We start from the raw sequence: 20,150 nt of genomic DNA, 5'->3' as shown, positions 1-20,150 counted from the left end.
CTTGTATCAATGAAAGATGAACAATCCAAAGCAATAGAATTTGTCAGGCAGTTTTTTCTCAATGCCAATAATAATCAGTTATACTCAAATGAAAGTGAAAACAATTGCTCTAACGAAATAGAAAGTGAAACCAATTTCAAATAGCTATTGTCTTCCGAAATGCATGCTCAGCACGAACTTGGAATGAATGGATCATTGACTAAAGAGAGAAGAATTCAAGTCCCAGTACTTACTATTAATGGAAAATTCAAAGGAAAAGATGTATCAATTACCATTGACACCGGTACGAACGTAAACATAGTTCAAAAAAATCTTTTAAGTAGCGATGATCTAAAACATTTGAAAAATAGTAGTATTGCTTTATTGGTAGCTAATGGTTCATTAATGCCGATCACAGAAATGATCTCGAGTGAAATTCAAATACATGACAGGAAATTCGAAGTAAATTTAGTAATTTCTGAAGACTTACAGGCCGATATTATTGTTGGAAATTCCTTCTTCTCAAAATATAAAATGAAATTAGATTATGAGAATAACATCATTTCAATGAACGATAATGGTAAAATAGTCGAATTAGACATGGATAAAGAGTGGATTTGTACATTAAATAGATTACATAACGATTCTGAAACAAATATTACAAAAGAAGTCTGCATACCCAATCCCGTAAATTTCGTCAAATGTGCTCTTGAAACAATAATCCCCACTCAAAATGACGTGAATGTCAAAGTCAATCTAACACAAAAATTGCTCAAAGTATCCCATTTTACTCCAAATGAATCGTTATTACATAATAAAAAATTGCATGTGCTTTGGAATGAGGATGATTTTGAAACAAACATGAGTGAAATTAGAATTTTGAATCTAGGAAGGCAAGATATAAGATTGTTGCATGAAACTATTATTGGTGAAATTGAAGGAGAAGTTGGTAATTACAACGAATCTGTTTCATTAGTAGACTCTGTACTATTCGATGGAGGAGGTTGTGAAATAGATATTAATAAAGATCTTACACCAGAGCAAAATTCCAAAGCGAAAAGACTCATCAATAAATACAAACACCTATTTTCAACAAACGAAATTGATTTCGAGGAAGCGAAATTACCCGAATACAAGTTCAAACTTACAGATTACACACCCATTGCTAAGTCACCGTACAGATTACCTATCGCTCAAAGAACAGAAATAGACAGACAAGTAGAGTTATTGATAAAAGCAGGAATAGTTTGTGAAACCCAGAGTCATTATGCTTCTCCCGCATTTTTAGTTACTAAAAAAGACGGTGGATTCAGATTGGTTGTAGACTATAAAATGTTGAACGAGAAAATATTACCGGATAGATATCCCCTTCCACTTCTTCAAACAATTTTTGATTCTCTTGACAATTCGGATTACTTTTCCACCCTAGATATCAGACAAGCATTTTTCCAACAGCCATTACACGAAGATTGTCGAAAATATGTAGCATTTGCAACTCATAAAGGGCTGTACACGTTCAAAAGACTACCTTTTGGTCTTAGAACATCTCCAAATGCTTTCCAACGAGCAATCAACCAAGTATTCAATGATTATTTGTATAGAGGAGTTTTGATTTACTTGGACGATATCATTAGCTATGGAGAATCATTTGATAAGCAATATCAACAGCTCGAGAAAACCTTGAAAAGATTGCAAGACGTAGGACTAAAATTGAATACATCTAAATGTCACTTCTTCTACCGAAAAATTAAAGTACTTGGACACACTGTCTCAAAGGAAGGGATACAACCCGCTTCCGAAACCTTGGAAGCTATCGAAAAATACCCTATACCCAAAACTGTCAAGATGTCAGAGCATTTCTTGGTCTTAGTGGATTTTACCGAAAATTCATTCAAAACTACGCTATAATTGCAAGACCCTTAACAAATCTGATATCTAAAAATAACGAGAATAAACCAATCACTTGGGAAGAAGATCAGCAGAACGCATTCTCGGAAATAAAAAGCAAACTTTTATCACAACCCGTACTTCATCATTTTAATAATGATAAGGAGGTAGTGGTACACACAGATGCTTCTCGAGTTGGAATAGGGGGCATTATCTCGCAGCCTGATGACAATGGAAAATTACATCCAGTAGCTTTTGTTTCCAGAAAACTGACAAAACATGAAGAAAATTGGGCAGTAGGAGAGATTGAACTTCTATCAATAGTGTATTGTGTAAATTATTTCAGACAATACTTAATTGGCCGATTGTTTACAATCTACACAGATCATGCTAGTTTACAATACTATAAAACTTGGAAAAACCCCAGTATTCGAGTCAGTAAGTTACTTATGAAATTAACGGAGTTCACGTTCGATTTGAAATATAAACCAGGAGCCCAAATGCACGTACCTGATGCCCTGAGTAGATATCCACTAGAGAAGGATATAACTGATCTCACAAAGGACGAAAACTACAATATATTCGAAATAGAAGAAATAGACATAAAAACTTTACAGAAAAATGATGAGAGTATAAGAAAAATATATGATGCAATACGAAACCCTAATCATAGTGATACAGCTACGATTAGAAAGGCGAGAAAATACACGATCGAAAAAGACATTGTCTATCTGAAGAAATTTGATGGGCATACCAATCAATTGAAACTTCTCGTACCCTGATCTCTTATCAATAAAATCCTTGAAACATTCCATGATGATTCCTTAACAGGTGGACATACCAGCATTTATAAAACCCATGAGAAAATATCATCGAAATATTATTGGGAAAATATGTATGAAAACATTGCGAATTATGTAAGATCATGTAAAAATTGCCAAGAGAGAAAAACCCCTACTACGAAGCCTCAAGGTTTCTTATCACCCATCAAGTGTGATAGTAAGCCTTTCTCAAGTATCATGATGAGGCATGGCAGAGAACGTCAAGAAAGTATTGAACAACATGAAGCATGACCTTATTCTTTGGCAAGAATCATTCACCCAACAGAATAAGTTTCAGAAAGGGAATACTACAACCGATGTACTGAAAACACAACTGAGGACTACTATTTTCATGTATATGATGACTCTATCTAACAACTACAATGAAATCGACATGAGATGCTACAATCAACAACTTTCTCATCACGTCATTTCAAAAGAAGACCTAAACAATCGACTTCAAGAACTTGAAAAGAAAATAAACAAGAGAAACTTCACCATATCAACAAAAGACAACGATAAAATTCGAAACTTGAAACTAACATCCTGCAGAAAATCTGACAACGAACTATTGGTTACCCTCAAAATACCAATAAAGAAGAAAAATTCAACTATTTCATTATTCCACCTGCAATCTATCCCGCTCCATTGGAATGGTCATACCTGCCGTTTGACCTCCCAACATCACCTGATACTTAGAGAAGAAAATAAACTGCAAATCCTGTCAGATGACGAAGAAGACGATTGCCAGTTCAAGCAGAAAGGCCTCTGCTTGATTCCGAGGAAAAAGATGTCGAACTCCGCCACCCAAGCCACTTGTCTCCACCTTCTAACATCAGAAGCAGACGTATCGGAGCTACGAGAAGTCTGCAAATTTGATTGTAAAGCAACTGACAATCAAACCCTAATCACTCGCCTACGAGAAGACACCTTCCTATTCCACAACACCGGCAAAAAGACGACAATTCGCTGTAAAAACTCAACAACTGAGGTCCCAAGCAACAGTCCAGGAACCCTATCACTCCACATCCCTTGCAACTGCGAACTTCAAGACAACAATGGCGACGTACTGATAAGCACTCTTTATCCTTGCGACTCCCATTCCCATCCTTCTCCAGCTATTAATAACTTAATTCCTCACATGTGGACAAATTTATCTAAATTGAGCATCCCAATTTTTAAACATGAGACTCTGCCTCAGTACTTAAACCTTTCAGAAATCTTAAATGAAAATTGGCACTTGAATTTTTCAAAATTTGAAGAGCACAACTCATTCTCAGAAGACATTTTCCATCATGTTGAAATGCCAAATAACTTTGATTTGTTAGGGGTGAACAATAAACTGATCATTTATATTATTATTGTCTGGCAAACACTGATAACTGTTATATTCTTGTATTTATGTCTTCAAAATTATATTAAGAAGAAAGCAAATCAACTGAGAGTCCCGAAACGTACTCCAATTGTGGACTACCCACAGGAGCTTTAAGAATATATTGTGTTTTAGTAAAGTAGTATGTAATGAAATCATTAAAATAATGGGTTAGGATATAGGAAACTATGCAAATAATAATTACTTATTCACTATTATTGTATCCATTTACTCTTTTATGCTATCGATTCAAATATTTTCCCAGATTAGAAGATAAACTATTTCAATTATTATTATTATTCTTATTTTCAAGGTCCCACAATATTATTTTGCTTACTCGAATACTATTCGGACTTGATGTTTAATTTTTGCATTATGATTCAATTTTATTACTTTTGTAGATTTTGTAGGTTTAATTTTATTCATCAATATAATTGAAATTTTTTCCATTCAATTCTTATTCAGATATGAATGTATTGAATTGTTGATTTGAAGTTGATTGATGTGTTAGGCTAAGTTTGATTTTTTATGAATTAGTTCACTATAATGTAATTTATATCACTTGCATTTAGCTTATGAATTGGCACTCACATAGATTTAAGGTATTCATTGAAAGTTATGTTACATATAAATATCCAATTAGAATAATATTGTGAATAATAATAATAATTTTAGCTTGCGGTAATTTTGACTTTACTTTTTGAAATATTATTGAAATGTGTAAAAATTAACTTAGAGAGATGCCGTTTTTTCGATAACTTCGGGTCGAAGTTTAGGGGGACCCGGGGATGTAATAGAACTACATAATTTTTATTATTTGTCATGAATTTTCACAATGAATATAAATTGCTGACGACGGTGGAAATTCATGACAAGTAAAATTATGAAAAAAATGAGAGGCTCAGTCAGTCGGTTACGAGGACGGGACCTGGAGCTATCTACTGCAGATAATCGGGCCCGGCTCTACCCTTCTTTTCCGAGACACCATTTCCTAGTTCAGTGAGTTCAGTGAGCTAATATTATCAATTTTATTATTATATATTATTCATCTTTTTTATTGAAGGCAAATCCTGTAATTATTCTATTGTTTGTTTAAAAAGTTTTCTCAATATTATTTTTATTTAAGTTTCCAGTTTCATTTTGAGTTACAATTAGATTAAATCGATTACTTAGTTCTCCAAAATATAACTGTTTTGTTTATTATTTTAAAATATAGTTCCTTTCTCATGAGTTATAGAGTTAGATCAATTTAACCTCTCGCAAGCCAAGCGATTCCCCTATTATAAATTGTTACCATAATGTCTAGGGTTGTTCTCACAACCTTATAAAACCATCACAATACCATACATAATATAACCCCAATATATTCCTAATTTAAATACCCCATTACAACATACTCTACTTCACTATCATACGAGATGAGTTCATCATCATCATCAACCTCGTCCTCATTTATCCTCCCAGATAGTCCACCAGCACATGAGCGTATCCTCAACTACTGGCAACAGAAAGCTGCACTCGCTGCCGGCGCCTCCGCTGCTGCAGCTGCTCCTTCCCCACTCACCGTGGAACCACCATCACCTGGGGAGATTGTACTGGGTGACAGTCCAGTTCAACACTTGGCTTCACCTGCTACCTGGGCACCGCGGCGTGCGGTGCTAACAACTGCTAGCAACAACATCAAGCAGAAGCAGGGGAAGAGGAGGTTGGTGTTTGATGAGCCTGAGGTTCAAATTCAAATTCAAATTCAAATTTATTGATTCTCAAAAAAATATACAACACTTTCAAGACAAATATATATATATATATTTATATATATATATATATATATATATATATATATATATATATATATATATATATATAAGAATCTACACCTGCAAGGAAACCCTGTGCGCAGGTGTGAGTTGCAATATAAATGCTTTTCAAAAATATTTAACAAAAATGATCCAAAACAAATTTCTTGAAAAAAATACAGAATAAAAACTAGTACTTAATAATAAAGAGGATACTAAAAATAAAGGAACGGAAGGAGAAAAGACGGAAAAGGCCAAGAAGAAAGAAGAAGACGAAGAAGAAGGAGAATGAAGAAGAAGGGAACGGTAAGAGGAAGGTAAGTCAACTGCAACCATGGAGTAGACGAAAATTAGTTTATTTAAAACAATTTTTTCTCGATTTTATTTGCTATTATCCATTTATCTATGTCTGATCTAAGCCTTTGGATTATGTTTGTTTTTTCAAGAATATTTAAGGGAATGTGGTTTATTAATTTATTGGAAATATAAGAAAACTGTCTCCTACACACATTCAAGTCCATTCTGACAATTTGGAAAATGTCTCGCGTGGGGCGCAAGCCCAAAAGAGATTCTTGAGGTTCAAATAAATTTTTATTTTTTATAATATATAGTACCAAATTTTTTATGAAAAGTTGTTGAACTGTTAAAACATTGAACTCCCTGAATAAATCTTTTGTTGGAAAAAGTCTGGGTTTGCCTAGAATAGTTTTTAAAAGATGTTTTTGAATAATGAAAAGTTTTGTGAAATGCACATTCAAAGCTCCCCCCCAAGCCCATATGCCATATTGAAAAGCGGATTGAGCATATGAATAATAGATTAGTTTAGCTATTTTTATATTGCTCAGTTGTCTAATTTGGTGAAATTTGTAGATAAGGAATTTTAGTTTGGAACACATGTTATTAATTTGATTATCCCACCTTAAGTGTGGATCCAACAAGATACCCAGGTACTTAACTTTTTTTTCTTTTTGAATTTTCTGACAAGAACAGCAGCTAAGAAGTCTATGGTCATTACAGTTCAATTGATGGAATTTTATACTGTCTATTGTTCGTGGTTGAGTAAGGGAATTGGGTGAAAATAACATGGAGACGCTTTTAGTTGTGTTGAGGGTTAATATGTGTTGATTAAGCCAAGAGAACACCAATCTGAGTCCACTTTCTGCTGCAATTTTTACATCATCCCATGAGTTTTCAGTGAAAGTTAGAGCAGTGTCGTCTGTAAATGATATTATATCACAATTTCTTATATTTAATTTAAGGAGATCATTGATGTAGATTAAGAACAAAATGGGAGATAGGACAGTACCTTGTGGCAGACCAAAATCAGTGAGTTTCATATTGCTTGTGTTGAGTATCTGAGATCGATTTGACAGGTAACTCTTGAATAATATTAGTGGTATCCCCCTAATCCCCAGGTGTTCAATTTTTCCAGAAGTCGTTTTTGAGAGATAGTGTCAAATGCCTTGGCTAAATCCAAGAATACTGTCAACGTTTTTTTCTTATTATTAAGGCTAGCGGGGATGAGGACGAGACAATCTTCTCACAAACAAAGGTTAGTTTCAACAAATATTATCAACTTGTATGTGTACAGATTTTTTATAAAACAATCGATCATTGGAAAAAATCTGTACACATACAAGTCTTTGATTATTATTATTATTATCATTTGATAGCAAAGAATTATTGTTCAAAGTAATCAGTCATGCATAAATTATTTGATAGCAAAGAATTATTGTTAAAAGTAATCACTCATGCATAAATTATTTGATAGCAAGGAAATATTATTTGAACTGATTAGAGATACAATTGAATTATAAGATATTAGTGTTAAAAGTAATCACTCATGCATAAACTATTTGATAGCAAGGAAATATTATTTGAACTGATTAGAGATACAATTGAATTACAAGATATTATTGTTTAAAGTAATCAGTCATGCATAAATTATTTGATAGCAAGTAAATATTATTTGAACTGATTAGAGATAGAATTGAATTGAGATATTATTGTTAAAAGTAATCAGAGAATTATTCTTTTTAATCAACATTATTATTTGAAGTATTCACAATGAATTACAAGATATTAGTGTTGGCGATTTCTGCAATACATAAGTTATTACTCACTTTGAGATTGTGTAGTGAATCTATTGATCAAGTTCTCTAGTATGATTTGACGAATCTGATTTGATGATAATCTGAAACAAATAAGACACTAATCAAATATTTTTCAACAGAAACGTGCTGCAGTGGAGGACGGCTCATCACTTGTCCCCTTGATGAAGGAAGTGCAGTGGGCAGAGGAGGAGGATGAGAGGGGGGAGATGGACTTTGTTCAGCTCATCAATCGGCCCGCGCCCAAACCCTGGGTGCCACTGAGAGAGTTGAAAGAGGATGTACCCTACCCCATCATCAGTGCGAGGGAGGATACCAATAAACATGGATGACATGTTATTTTGAAAATAAGCAATGTAGGAAGCAAATTGGTGTGTGAGGTATATTTACCACAACAATTTGCTTCCTGCATCAGTGCAGAAAAAATTGTAGAATTTAATAAAAGTTGTAAAAATTTGGTAATGGTAGTATCACATAAGTCGGGGAATTGGACTGATATAAAAATTGTTAAGCATTACCTATACAATTCGTCGACTTATGTGTTACAAATTGTATAGATGTGTGTGTTAAAGTAGTATTAGTAGTAGTGAATAAATTGTGTACATATTTTGATAAAAAATTGTTTTCAATTCTTACCTGTTTATACTTGTTGTTGTTGTTGATGATAAGTTCACAATGAATAATAGAAACACAGACAGAAGAAGAATGGTTCACCTTCCACGTCACACTCTGTTTCTGTTGTGAGTGATATGTAAATAAGGTGGAGTCTTTTATAGTTTGTTGTGAGCATGCACAGCGCCAAGCGTCTTCACTACTACTACACACACACATACACACACACACACACACAAACACACAGCCAAGCGGCTTCGCTGAGTTGATGCATCGCTCCCCCACATCTGTTTTGGCATGCATTCCTACAGATATGGGTGGGTCTGATGACATCATTTCCCTCTTTCAAATTGCGTTCACCTTTTCAGATTTGTTATTTGAAATAATATTCTTATCATTCGAACAATGTTATAAGCATATACTAATCTGATAGTGTGTGAATTCATTTCCAACTCGATTGAAAATTAAACCAATTCAATTTTCTTTCGATTAAGTTAGTGTAATGATTAATTAATTAATTAACTTCAGTTAATGTTCAACCATTGAGTTGAAAAGTGAGAAAATGGTATGTAGGAGAAAGCAAAGTCCGAGGAAACGAGGTAGAGGAATCTTGAGTTCAGCGGCAAAAGTTCTTAAGGGTGTGACGGGCATAGCAGGTAATGTGACAACCACTATTCTAAATAAGCTGATTGACCTACAACAAAATGAAATTTACCTCCCCGGCTATCAGTATTGTGGCCTGGGGACAAAGGTTAATGAAATGTTGAAGGTATGAATTCATTAGATAGAGCCTGTAAGGTACATGATATAGCATATACACAAAATAGCAATAATAAAACTCGAGCGATAGCTGACAGAGCTCTAGCGAGCGCAGTGTGGGAGATATTCAAAAATCCAGAAACACCCCTTGCTGAGAAAGCACTTAGCTATCTTGTTACAAACGTCATGAAAGCTAAAGCAGCGTTTGGTGGCTCTTTGAGGAAGAAGAAGAAGAAGAAGAAGAGGAAGAATGAGAGGAGTAGTTATAGTAATGATATTAGACGCAAAGCTATAGCTTGGTTGAAAGAGCATATTGCAGGAAAAGGGTATTTTTCAAAACCTCCTCCTGCTATTAGTGAGGGGAGAGTTTTAATCCCACCCCCTTTACCACCACCACCATCATCATATGGTGTGAGTTTATTCCCCGCAAAAACAAGTTAAGAAATGTAGAACAACAAAGAAGAGTAGGAAGAAGAAGAAGAAGAAGAAGACATGAATATTGAAGGAGAATTGAGTAATTATGATTTGATTGATTGGTCAAAATTATTACAGATTCGGCTAAGAGGTATATATATATGCTAGATGCATTACCCAAAAATATTCTAAAAAACGAGAATGCTATTGTGAATTTGGCGAGGGAAAGCGAGGATGGCACGCATTGGGTTACATATGAAAAAGTTGGCTCTAATGTTTGGTATTTTGATCCAATTGGAAATTTACAACTGCCATACGAATTGGACAAATATTGGAAAAAAGAAATTGGAGTAAATATATTTTACAATGTAAAGCACATGCAACCATTAAATAGTGATTTTTGTGGGCATCTTATGTTATTGTTTCTTGCAAATCAGTTGTAATTAAGTGTTTGTGCTGAACACATTACAAGATGATTACATTAAGATCTAACACAAGTAACCTCTATGAACATTTACAAGAAATTATAGAATTGGATAAAAATTGTCAATGGGAAATTGGATTGATTAATTTTTGTAGTTACAATAGTATTGCAAACATTAACAAAGGAACAAATTCCAGCTTCAAATATGGTGATAGATCAATTGAGCTGGATATGGGTGTATATGAAGTTGAGGATATTATAAAATCTTTAAAGAATAAATTCAATAATGATGAGAAGAAGAATAAACTTATTATACATGCAAACACAGATACTATGAAGATTGAAATTCATTCTGATAAAGCTATTGATTTAACACATGCTGATTCAATTGGTAAGATACTTGGTTTTGATAGCCTAATGTTGTTTTGCAAGCAAATAAATAGCATTATTCCCAGCATTTGGTTAACATAACAAGCATTGGCAGTATTGCACTCGAGTGTAATTTAGCATGTGGTAGTTACTCTGATGGAAACCAAAAACATATAATCTACGAATTTTTGCCAAAGGTTCCTAGCGGTTATTTAATAAACGAAGTACCATCACCAATTATTTATGTACCTTTGAATACTCATTGAATTCAAACTATTAATGTAAAGGTAACAGACCAGAACAGATCATTTATTGATTTCCGTGGAGATACAATTACAATTAGGTTGCACATACATGAAAAACAAAAGTAAATGTAATGGGTTATCTTGTTTTGATAGCTGTGGTATTTACAATGTGAAAGTATATTAGAACAGCAAGTATTATCCATATGAAAATCTGCTAGGTAAAAAAGAACTATTATACAGAATGTTTCTGGATTTCGCTCCCTCGTATTATAATCATACAATCAATAGCGAACTCGGAACAGAAATCGACTTTAAGACATTTTGTGATTCAACACCGCTGGTTGTTGTGGATTGTTCACACCAAACAAGTCATTTGAAATCTTCGACAGATGTTCATATTGAAATGGAATTTAATACTGCAGTACCTGCAAATACTCCCGCTTATTGCGTTTTAATTAGTGATCGTGTGATGGAGTACACACCTCTGATGAGCATGGTGAAAGAAGTTCAGTAATTTTATTGATAGAGTGCACTGCATGCAATATTATATAAGGTGTGCACCCTGACGAATTTGGTTCATTATCAGTTTCACCTTTGAACAGGTAACATCTAAAATGTCCTATTCTTTGTGTTCTGATATTTTGGAGAGTAAGAACAAAGTGCAAACTCAGTCTATTGGTATCCAGTGTGATCTTGATTCTGATAGTTTCTATTATGAGCCAAGGTGCAGTACACCGATCCAGAAGCCACAGGAGGTGGAGGAGCAGAAACGGGAGGAGGAGGAGGGGGAGAAAGATGGAGGATTTGATGAGCCCACTGAACAGAAAGAAGTGGACAAGCAGACGACTACGAAAATTGCTACAGTTGATCATAGTTGATAATAAATCAACTCGTAAAAATTATAGTTTGGCGAAACAATTAAAAGAAATTTTTCTAAGCACAGTTAATTTGAATGACATAAGAGACTATCTATGTTATTATTGTCCTCATAATTTGTGTATAGATAAGTTAATTAAAATTGAAGATGAAATCATGAATAGTTGTAGTGAAATGTGTAAATAAACTTTTTCTGTGTTCAAATGATTTTTCATTCCAATATTCCTCTCACTTTTTAGTTTAGTAGCAGCTCAGAGCTAGAGCTGATAACACCAGCACATGTGCCATGATCTTTTTATAGAAGTGAGACACACCCCCTTCAGCCATCTGTTGATGCTAACAAGTACACAGCGTGCATGTTATCAATTTATAGAACAGAGACACATGCCAAACAGGGGGGGCTTTATCATGCAGTGTTATGGTTTTTCAAAATTCAAAAAATTAACTCGTCCCTTGATGGCAATTTCATTTAACAAATTTGATTCAATTGCGAAGAATATTAAATTTTCAACAGGATGTCTAGATGCTGATTTGCCGTAAACAAAAACAGAAAATGTGCACTTTCCAATTTTATCTGAGATATTCAAATTACTCGATATACTAGACACAGGTCATCTACATTATGATTGTACAAATGATTCACCATTATCTGTTGTTACAAATTCTGATGAACTTTGGAAATGATTGTACGATATTGCAGATAAAAAATATAAAAGAACTTAGATCATTGACCTCTCTGTAGAGATATGGATTCACTCTAATCTGACAGTATAGCATTAGATGTAGAGAGAGAGAGAGAGAGAGAGAGAGAGAGAGAGAGAGAGAGAGAGAGAGAGAGAGAGAGAGAGAGAGAGAGAGAGAGAGTGAGAGAGAGAGAGAGAGAGATAGGGAATTTCTCAATTCACTGGGGAATGGGAAGGGAAAATCTATTTGAGAGAGAGAGATATCTCTCTCCTTCTTTATCCCCCTCGTCCTCACTGGAAGAGGGGGTGAGAGAGAGAGAGGGAGATTAGATTAGATTAGATTAGAGAGAGGGAGAAAGAGAGAGAAAGAGAGGGAGAGGGAGTGAGAGAGAGGGAGGGAGAGTGAGTGAGAGAGAGGAGTGGGAGGGGAAAAATCTATTTTTAGAACACCCCCACCCTGGGGTTGTGGGGGGAGGGCGGGGGTAGGTGGGATGGGGTGAGGGGAGAGGGAGGAGGGGGATTTCGAGCAAAAAAGCTTCCTCAAAGTCTCAGAATGTAACTACTAATATATAAATAAACAATCTAATCAATAAAATGTGCATAATATTCAAAAATACAATATATGAAATTTACTACAAATATAAATGAATTGCATTTTTTTCTGAAATTAACCTAATCAACTCTGGGAAACCCATGTTCTAGAGCAGGTGTAGTAGTAATGCAATTAAATTTAGAGTGGGGGTGCAAATACATTGGGTAAGTGAGCTCACATATTGTTCGAAATTATGTTTTCTATATTATGTCTTCCAGTTGTTGTGATCCAGTTTTTAACGGCGCATTTAAATTTTCTTGAGTTTTCTATTATCTTGATGTGTACAGGAAGTGAATTGTGGAGTTTTGGTGCTAGGTGGTTGAAGTGTCGTTGGTATGTTGCCTTCCTAGCCACGTTCGTGATAAGTAGGCTTCTATTTCTAGTGTTATGACAGTGGTTTCTATTTTGAAAGCTTTCTGGGTTCTTGTGCAGTCTGCAAATAATTTCTAGGGAGTAGAGTTGTCTTGCATCCATCACACCAAACTCATTGTAGAGCTGGTCTGATGGATAACGAGGTGGCTTCTGCTTTATTATTTTAATTATTAGTTTTTGCACTTTTATAAGAGGGTCGAGGTGAATGTAGTTTGTTCCTCCCCATCCTACAATTCCATAGGTAAGCAAAGACTGAACTAAGGAATAGTAGACCATCTTCATGCACTTCTCGTCTATAATTGCTCTCAGCATTTTGAACTTGAATATTATTTTTCTTAACTTCTTGCAGAGGCAATCTATATGATGATCCCAGCGTAGAAAAGAATCCAGTATAATGCCGAGGTATTTTATTGTAGGTTTTCTGTGGATAGTGAATGCCGTGGTGTTGGAAAAGTTGACTGTTAGAAGGTTTTCTGTGAGCTGTCCATGTTGTGTAGCTGAGAAAGTTAGAAAGTGGGTCTTGTGAGATTTTCTGTAATCCAGTTTCAGCTTTACTCCATGCTATTGGCCACGTTGGTCCTGAAAACAAAAGAACTGTGTCATCTGCAAAGGTGATAATATTGTCTTCAATTTCCATACTGCACAGAGGATTTATATAAATCAAGAAGAGTATTGGACCAAGGACTGTACCTTGCGGTACTCCATATTCAACTTTGAGTTTGCTGCTTCTTTGTCCATTGACTCTGACACTCTGGTTTCGGTTTGACAAGTAGCTTTTGAATAGATCCCATGCCACTCCTCTGATTCCATAGTTGTAGAGTCTCTCCAGCAGAATATCATGTGACACAGTATCAAATGTTTTTTTCAGGTCCAGGAAAATTGCCAGTGGTTTCTCCTCACAGTTGATTTTTTCTGTTCTTTGTGAAATGACATTGTGGATTGCATCATTGGTACTACAGTTTGATTTGAAGCCATATTGATTTGGTGTTAATATAAAATATTTTTCTTTTCAAGGAAGTTAATAAGTCTTGATTTAATACATTTCTTAAAAATTTTTGCTAATATATTTAAAAGTGATATTGGTCTATGACAGTTCAAATCTTTCTTGTCCCCTGCTTTAAAAATTGGGCATATAATAGCTTCCTTCAAACACTGAGGAAAGCTACCTTCTCCTAGGATTTTATTGGCAATTAATTTTCCCTATCTTACTCCATGTTAACATAAGGAACATTTTCTCAAAAACTACTGGATATTTTTGCTTCAAATTTTCACACAATCTCAATAGGTATGTTGTACACAATCATGAGTTTCTAGAACAGAAAATATCCAACAGTTTTAAAGAAAAAAAAATTTTTTATGATCAACATTTTGAAAATTAGTTTTTAAGCCAAAAATATTTTTTATTATTTTTATTATTCAATTTAGGTTATTCAAAAAACTCATGATTGTGTATCTTGGCAATGTACATGATGTGTCCAAGTTTTAAAGGAATCGATTGAATGGTTCTTGAGAAAATGTACCTTATGCACAAAAAAATTCAATTTCTGAGAAATGAACAAAAACTAAAAAAACTGGTATTATTTGCAGTTTTAATGAAATACATTGATACTGATCACTACTCACTCATAATTCAGTACATTCCTGGGTCATATGCAGGTTCTTCTCCAAATTCTTCATCAGTTTGCTTCCTTTTCTGCCTTCTTGATGCCCATTCATACTCGCTGATTGAGTTTTTTGCATCTCGTATCCGTTCATTGTCAATCTTCTTCATAGTTTCAATCATCCTTTCGCCGCATTGAACACCAATTTCATTTAGCACTTCACACTTTATAATGTTCCCCTTGTTGAAGCATGCTACAGCATCCAATACACCAAGCTTCAAAGTATTGTAGGACACAAATGTATTTTTAGGAATGCGATTCCAAATTACATTATTCACACTTTCGTTCACATTTTGGGTGCCACCATGTAAACATTTTTTCAATAGATCGGGTTGACTCAGTTCCCTATAAATAGGTTTGATTGTATCCATCACAGCTTCTGGAAGACTGTTCTTGTGGTTGAAATGCTGATTTGTTGCAATTGCTTTTTTGTACCGACACCAAGAATCTTCACCATCAGGACACATCTCATGCATAGGATTCTCATCAGTTGACTTTCGGTGAAAAAACGTAGCCCACACAGCTTTCTGCATAGATTTGTAATCGTGAGTATTACGTCTTATTGCTAAACCATAATAAGTTTGTAATTGATCAATGCAAGTGTCTGTCAGTCTGTTCCTACCACTCAATGGTAAACCATCTGAAAGCTTCACTCCTTTCATTTGATTTTTCAATCTCCTTAGGCATGCCCCCATTCTTTTCTGTATATGTCCAACACATTCCAGCTTATTCACTACTGTATCCCCATAAGGTTCATCTGCTACCACTGAAATATAACTTTTGCTATCACCATCACCTAAATAGTTTATGTATCGAACATTGTACTTCTCAACTGACCTCTGAAAAATTTCTTTCACTCCAACTACTTCCATGCCCCCACTTGAGCCATCATAGTTTTTAGTGCATGATTTGTCATGATTGTCCTTATTTTTACATACACAATATTTGGAGAGCACAGAAACATCAATCACTTTACCTGTATCCACACTTGTACATGTTACAACACCATTCTTAGATTGATATCCTCTCTTCTGCCAAGTTCCATCAAATGCAGCACTAATGTCTCTGGGGTTCTCATTTTCAATATTTTCTAATACTGCTTCCTCAACAGCTTCACTCATACACTTTTGAGCCACTGTCTCACTGGCTTTGCTGAGGCATTAATAATAATTGGCAAATTTAGTAAGAGGCTGAGGTAGATTTAGGACACCACACAATAACTGACCAGCTCTCTGACCTTTGCCAATAGACCTTAGGCCATACACAAATCTAATGTTCACATCATAAAGAGTTCCACGAAAACTATCATTGTCTATTTCTACTTCTGAAGAGCTGTAAAATTTTTCATTGAATGTACAATGCACACAATAAATTCCAAGCTGTGAAGCAAGACCTACTCCACTAAATGTACTTCTAATTTCTAATCCACTTTTTTTACAGTATTTACACTCAGAATGTTTGAATAATGTTTGTGACAATATACGTAAATTGATAATTTCATGAACTTCACTGTTATTACCTTCATATTTATCAAAGTTAGAACCGGATAATTTTTTTTCAGAGCTTGTTGATGATGGGTTTGAGTCTTTGGTTTCACTAATATTTACATCCACATTCTTCACTCTACCACGTCCGCCAATTCCTTTACGATTTTGTTTTTTGGTGATTCGATTGCTATAACGAGGCATAATACAAGTTCATTTATTGATTATTAGAGAGAAAGTTCAGTTTAGTTGCACTAAATAAATATTTTAACAATTGTTCAAACTTTCATGGAAAAAATACCAGCTTGTATGTGCGAACGAACATAACAATAACATAACCTATACTCCACGTTTACAAAGCATGTTTTTGCTATCTCTTCTGGCTAACAATGTAGCCAACCTAAAGAGCTAAGGAACAACGCAAAATTGATAAAAATCGGTCAATTCGTTCAAAAGTTACAACAAATTTTATTCAGGCTCCACCATCATCACAAAAATTGGAGAAATGAGACGTGTAGACTATTTTTCAAAACATTATTCCAAATATAATTTAACATCAAAACATAGAATATCGCACATCAATGAATGCAGAAAAACATGAACTATCCAATGGCGGTAAAATTCAACCAAAAAATTTTTTTTTTGCTTTCCGTGTAGCCTTAATGTTCTAGCAAGAGCTATACTGTTCTTTTTTAAGAGCTATCGTGTCATAAGTTTCAAAAATGATTATTTCTACTTACTTTTGGAATGTCCGCATTATTCCATCCTGCTTCCAACTCTAATTTTTTCAATTCCAATCGCTTCTCAAGTTGTAAAGCAAAAATATTCTCTATTCTCGTTCCTTTTTCTTTTCCTCACGTTCTCGTTCCTTTTCCTCACGTTCTCGTTCTCGTTCCCTTTCCTCACGTTCTCGTTCTCGTCTCTCTTCTCGTTCCCTCTCCTCATCATTTTCTCTATACCGGTATGTCTTTACTCTCTCCAACAGATTCTTGATAACTCTTCCTTGTATTCTTCTGATTCAATAATCAATCTACTTATTTGTACTACTCTCTGATTAGTATGTAGATTAATATTCAACTCTTCTGCTATTTTCAGCAAGTTACACTTCTTCGACCTTGCTAAATATGACATTTTTCACACAAAACTTCAGATATCCCGTCCAATTCAATCCAATCCCGGACGAGCCCCCAAAATGTAGGATATTATTCTATTAATAAATATCCTGTATAAATCAACTTTTATTAATTTCTCACATTCACATTTTACATTTTCTTGATCTTGATACATTGAGTTTTTCTCGTAAAAATTAACTTGTTTATTTATTTTATTAACGTTGTTGCTTTTTAAATTAATCACTTGACTACTGTCATATGATGATAACATCATACGTCAAAATAGAATTACCATCGCTAAAATCACATATCCTACATTCTTTCGAAACCAAATAGTTCTTCTAAATAGTCGTTGAACTGGAAACATTTTAATATTTACGCGGCGTGTGTTGTTCTGATTCTTCTAACAATCTCGAGCATACAATCCAACTCTTGCCCGCAGAGGACACTGTACGATATGTATCTCGAGTTGAAAAAGGTATAAAAATAATCTCCGTTGTACCAGATATAAAAAGTGAAGTTTTCGAAATTAATAAGAGGATTCTGGAATTGAAAAGAGATATTTCTTCGCTGAAACAATCCTGTAATGATCGTACGGAAGAAAACAGTCGCCTGATCTTTTTTGTGTTTCCTGTTCGTCTCGAGGGGTTTTCAAGACGGAATAATTTGGTTTTCTTTAATTTTCGCGAGAAGGGAGTGTGATAAGTGTTGACAGTGATAAGTGTGAAATCCTCATGAAGAGTTATCTTATAATATAAAATATAATATTAATCCGTCTTATATTATATTATTCTGACGTTAATATCTACGAGATTAAACGTCAATCTGGATAGTACGATATAGAACAAGCCCATAGGACTGGTCGTCGACTGGACAATGTAGACCAATTATTGTGAGATTCGCGAATTACAAGAAAAAGATGGAAATCTTTTCGCAAAGGAAAAGGTTTGAAGATCCCAATATTGGTGTTGAAGAGGATTTTACTGTTCGATTTAGAAGGGTTCGTAGAGAGTTGAAACAATTCATGTCAATGGCTAGGAGAGATGGACAGCATGCAGTTCTCCAATATGACAAACTGCTTGTCAACAGACAGCCGTCTTCGCTGGATAAATTGAAAATGCAATCCAGAAATTTGAACATCCAGGATGCGGAAGAGAATATCGGAGAAGACGATTAAATCGTAGAAGTAGAAACAGAAACACACGTTAGTAACATCCCGACCACAACGCAAACAAGTGAACTAAGTGCAAGTGAGACGGAACAAGTTGAAAAAGGAATATTAGTACATAATTATTTCGAAATACTCTACGGACAATACATAGAAGCAGCTCTAAACTCAACAAGCAGCCCACATTATAAAATATGAATCCCTCTTTCCATGATTGGGGAACAACTTCTTTATGAAATGTCTTTCGTGAAAACGCGCTGCGTCGCCCAACTGCGCTTAGCCACAAGAAACTCTTTATATTTATATAAATAATAGGGACCTGGGAATATGGATTAACAGCTCATTGGAATGCCCTATTTGTAACACAAAAAAGAAGGAATTTATAGAGCAAGCACTTTCTATTGAGGTGCCCGATCTATGGTGGAATAAGAAGAAACTATTTATTTAGAAAATAATACTAAAAATATAGTTACTGACGATGACAAACTCACAAACTCGCTTCGCTCGCCTCATCCGTCTAACCAGGGGTCGGCAACAGGCACGCTTCGTTTGTATGCATTTGTCATTTGTGCTTGCTTCCTTCCGTCAAAGAGTCAATTATTTTTATCAGAATTAATAAATATTCACTTATTGTTCAATTTGAGACTTGGTCAATGTATTATATGGAATTATTGTATTTCAATCTAATATTTCTTTGAAATTTGAAACAGGAATGATGTGGAGATCTTAACAAATATCCATATTATATAAATTTGCTTGAGAAATGTAAAAAATGCAATGAAAAACTTAAGAAAAGAAACCCTCCAATAATCACTGCCAGTGGCGTAGCCGGAAAAAAATTTCGGTGGGGGGGATAATAACATTGGAGTAGAAAGCACTTAAACTTTGAGGGGGGGGGGTGTGGGTGGAATACCCCCTACCAAAGGGGGGTCCGGGGGCCCTCCCCCGGAAAATTATGAAAATATACCTTAAATTTGGTTCGATGTTACGCAATTTCCACTTGAAAACAGACATTCCATTCAAGTTTTTTGGTGATCAGTAGGCCTCTTATTATTTCGATTTTCCCTTGAAAATTTAATAGGCTTTTGGGTTTTTGGTTAAATAACAAATAGAATGGAATAGAGTAGAATTTTATTACAGTCATTCAGTCGTATGGTACGACGCCAACACCAGCCTTGAAATTCTTCTCAGGAAATAAAATAATAATCAGGTCTTAGACCCTCGTCTCCAAAACATAAAATATCAGTTTCAGGCCTAGCCTGAAAATAACAATATTCAGTTCTTCTTCCAGAGTCACTCACAGTTATATTCTTAGCTGCTTTAACCAGTCTACAGCTCTGTTTGTGGCTTCATGCAGCTCTCTTAGGTCTCCCTCAAAAGAATGGATTGGACACTCAGCAGTTCATGGTTTGT

General features: G+C 34.8%; 1 protein-coding gene across 3 annotated transcripts in view; it reads left to right on the top strand.

Annotated features, from left to right (window-relative positions):
- LOC111055345 overlaps positions 1-20,150 on the top strand; it is a 63,435-nt gene that overhangs the window by 7,233 nt on the left and 36,052 nt on the right. The window contains exons 1-3 of one of the 3 annotated variants that reach the window (XM_039441631.1): positions 5,304-5,764; positions 7,366-7,407; positions 8,089-8,451. The exons of 1 other annotated variant lie outside the window; for it this stretch is intronic. In XM_039441631.1, coding sequence (XP_039297565.1) covers positions 5,478-5,764; positions 7,366-7,407; positions 8,089-8,131 — 372 coding nt within the window. In that variant the 5' untranslated portion in view covers positions 5,304-5,477 and the 3' untranslated portion in view covers positions 8,132-8,451. Of the gene's footprint in view, positions 1-5,303; positions 5,765-7,365; positions 7,408-8,088; positions 8,452-20,150 lie in introns of those variants that run through there. One more of the 3 variants, XM_039441629.1, reaches the window with a different exon arrangement.

Source organism: Nilaparvata lugens, chromosome X (genome assembly GCF_014356525.2).
Source record: "Nilaparvata lugens isolate BPH chromosome X, ASM1435652v1, whole genome shotgun sequence".
Lineage (NCBI taxonomy): Eukaryota > Metazoa > Arthropoda > Insecta > Hemiptera > Delphacidae > Nilaparvata > Nilaparvata lugens.
The sequence above is the reverse complement of the archived record's forward strand: the minus strand, read 5'-3'. Positions and strand labels throughout refer to the sequence as shown.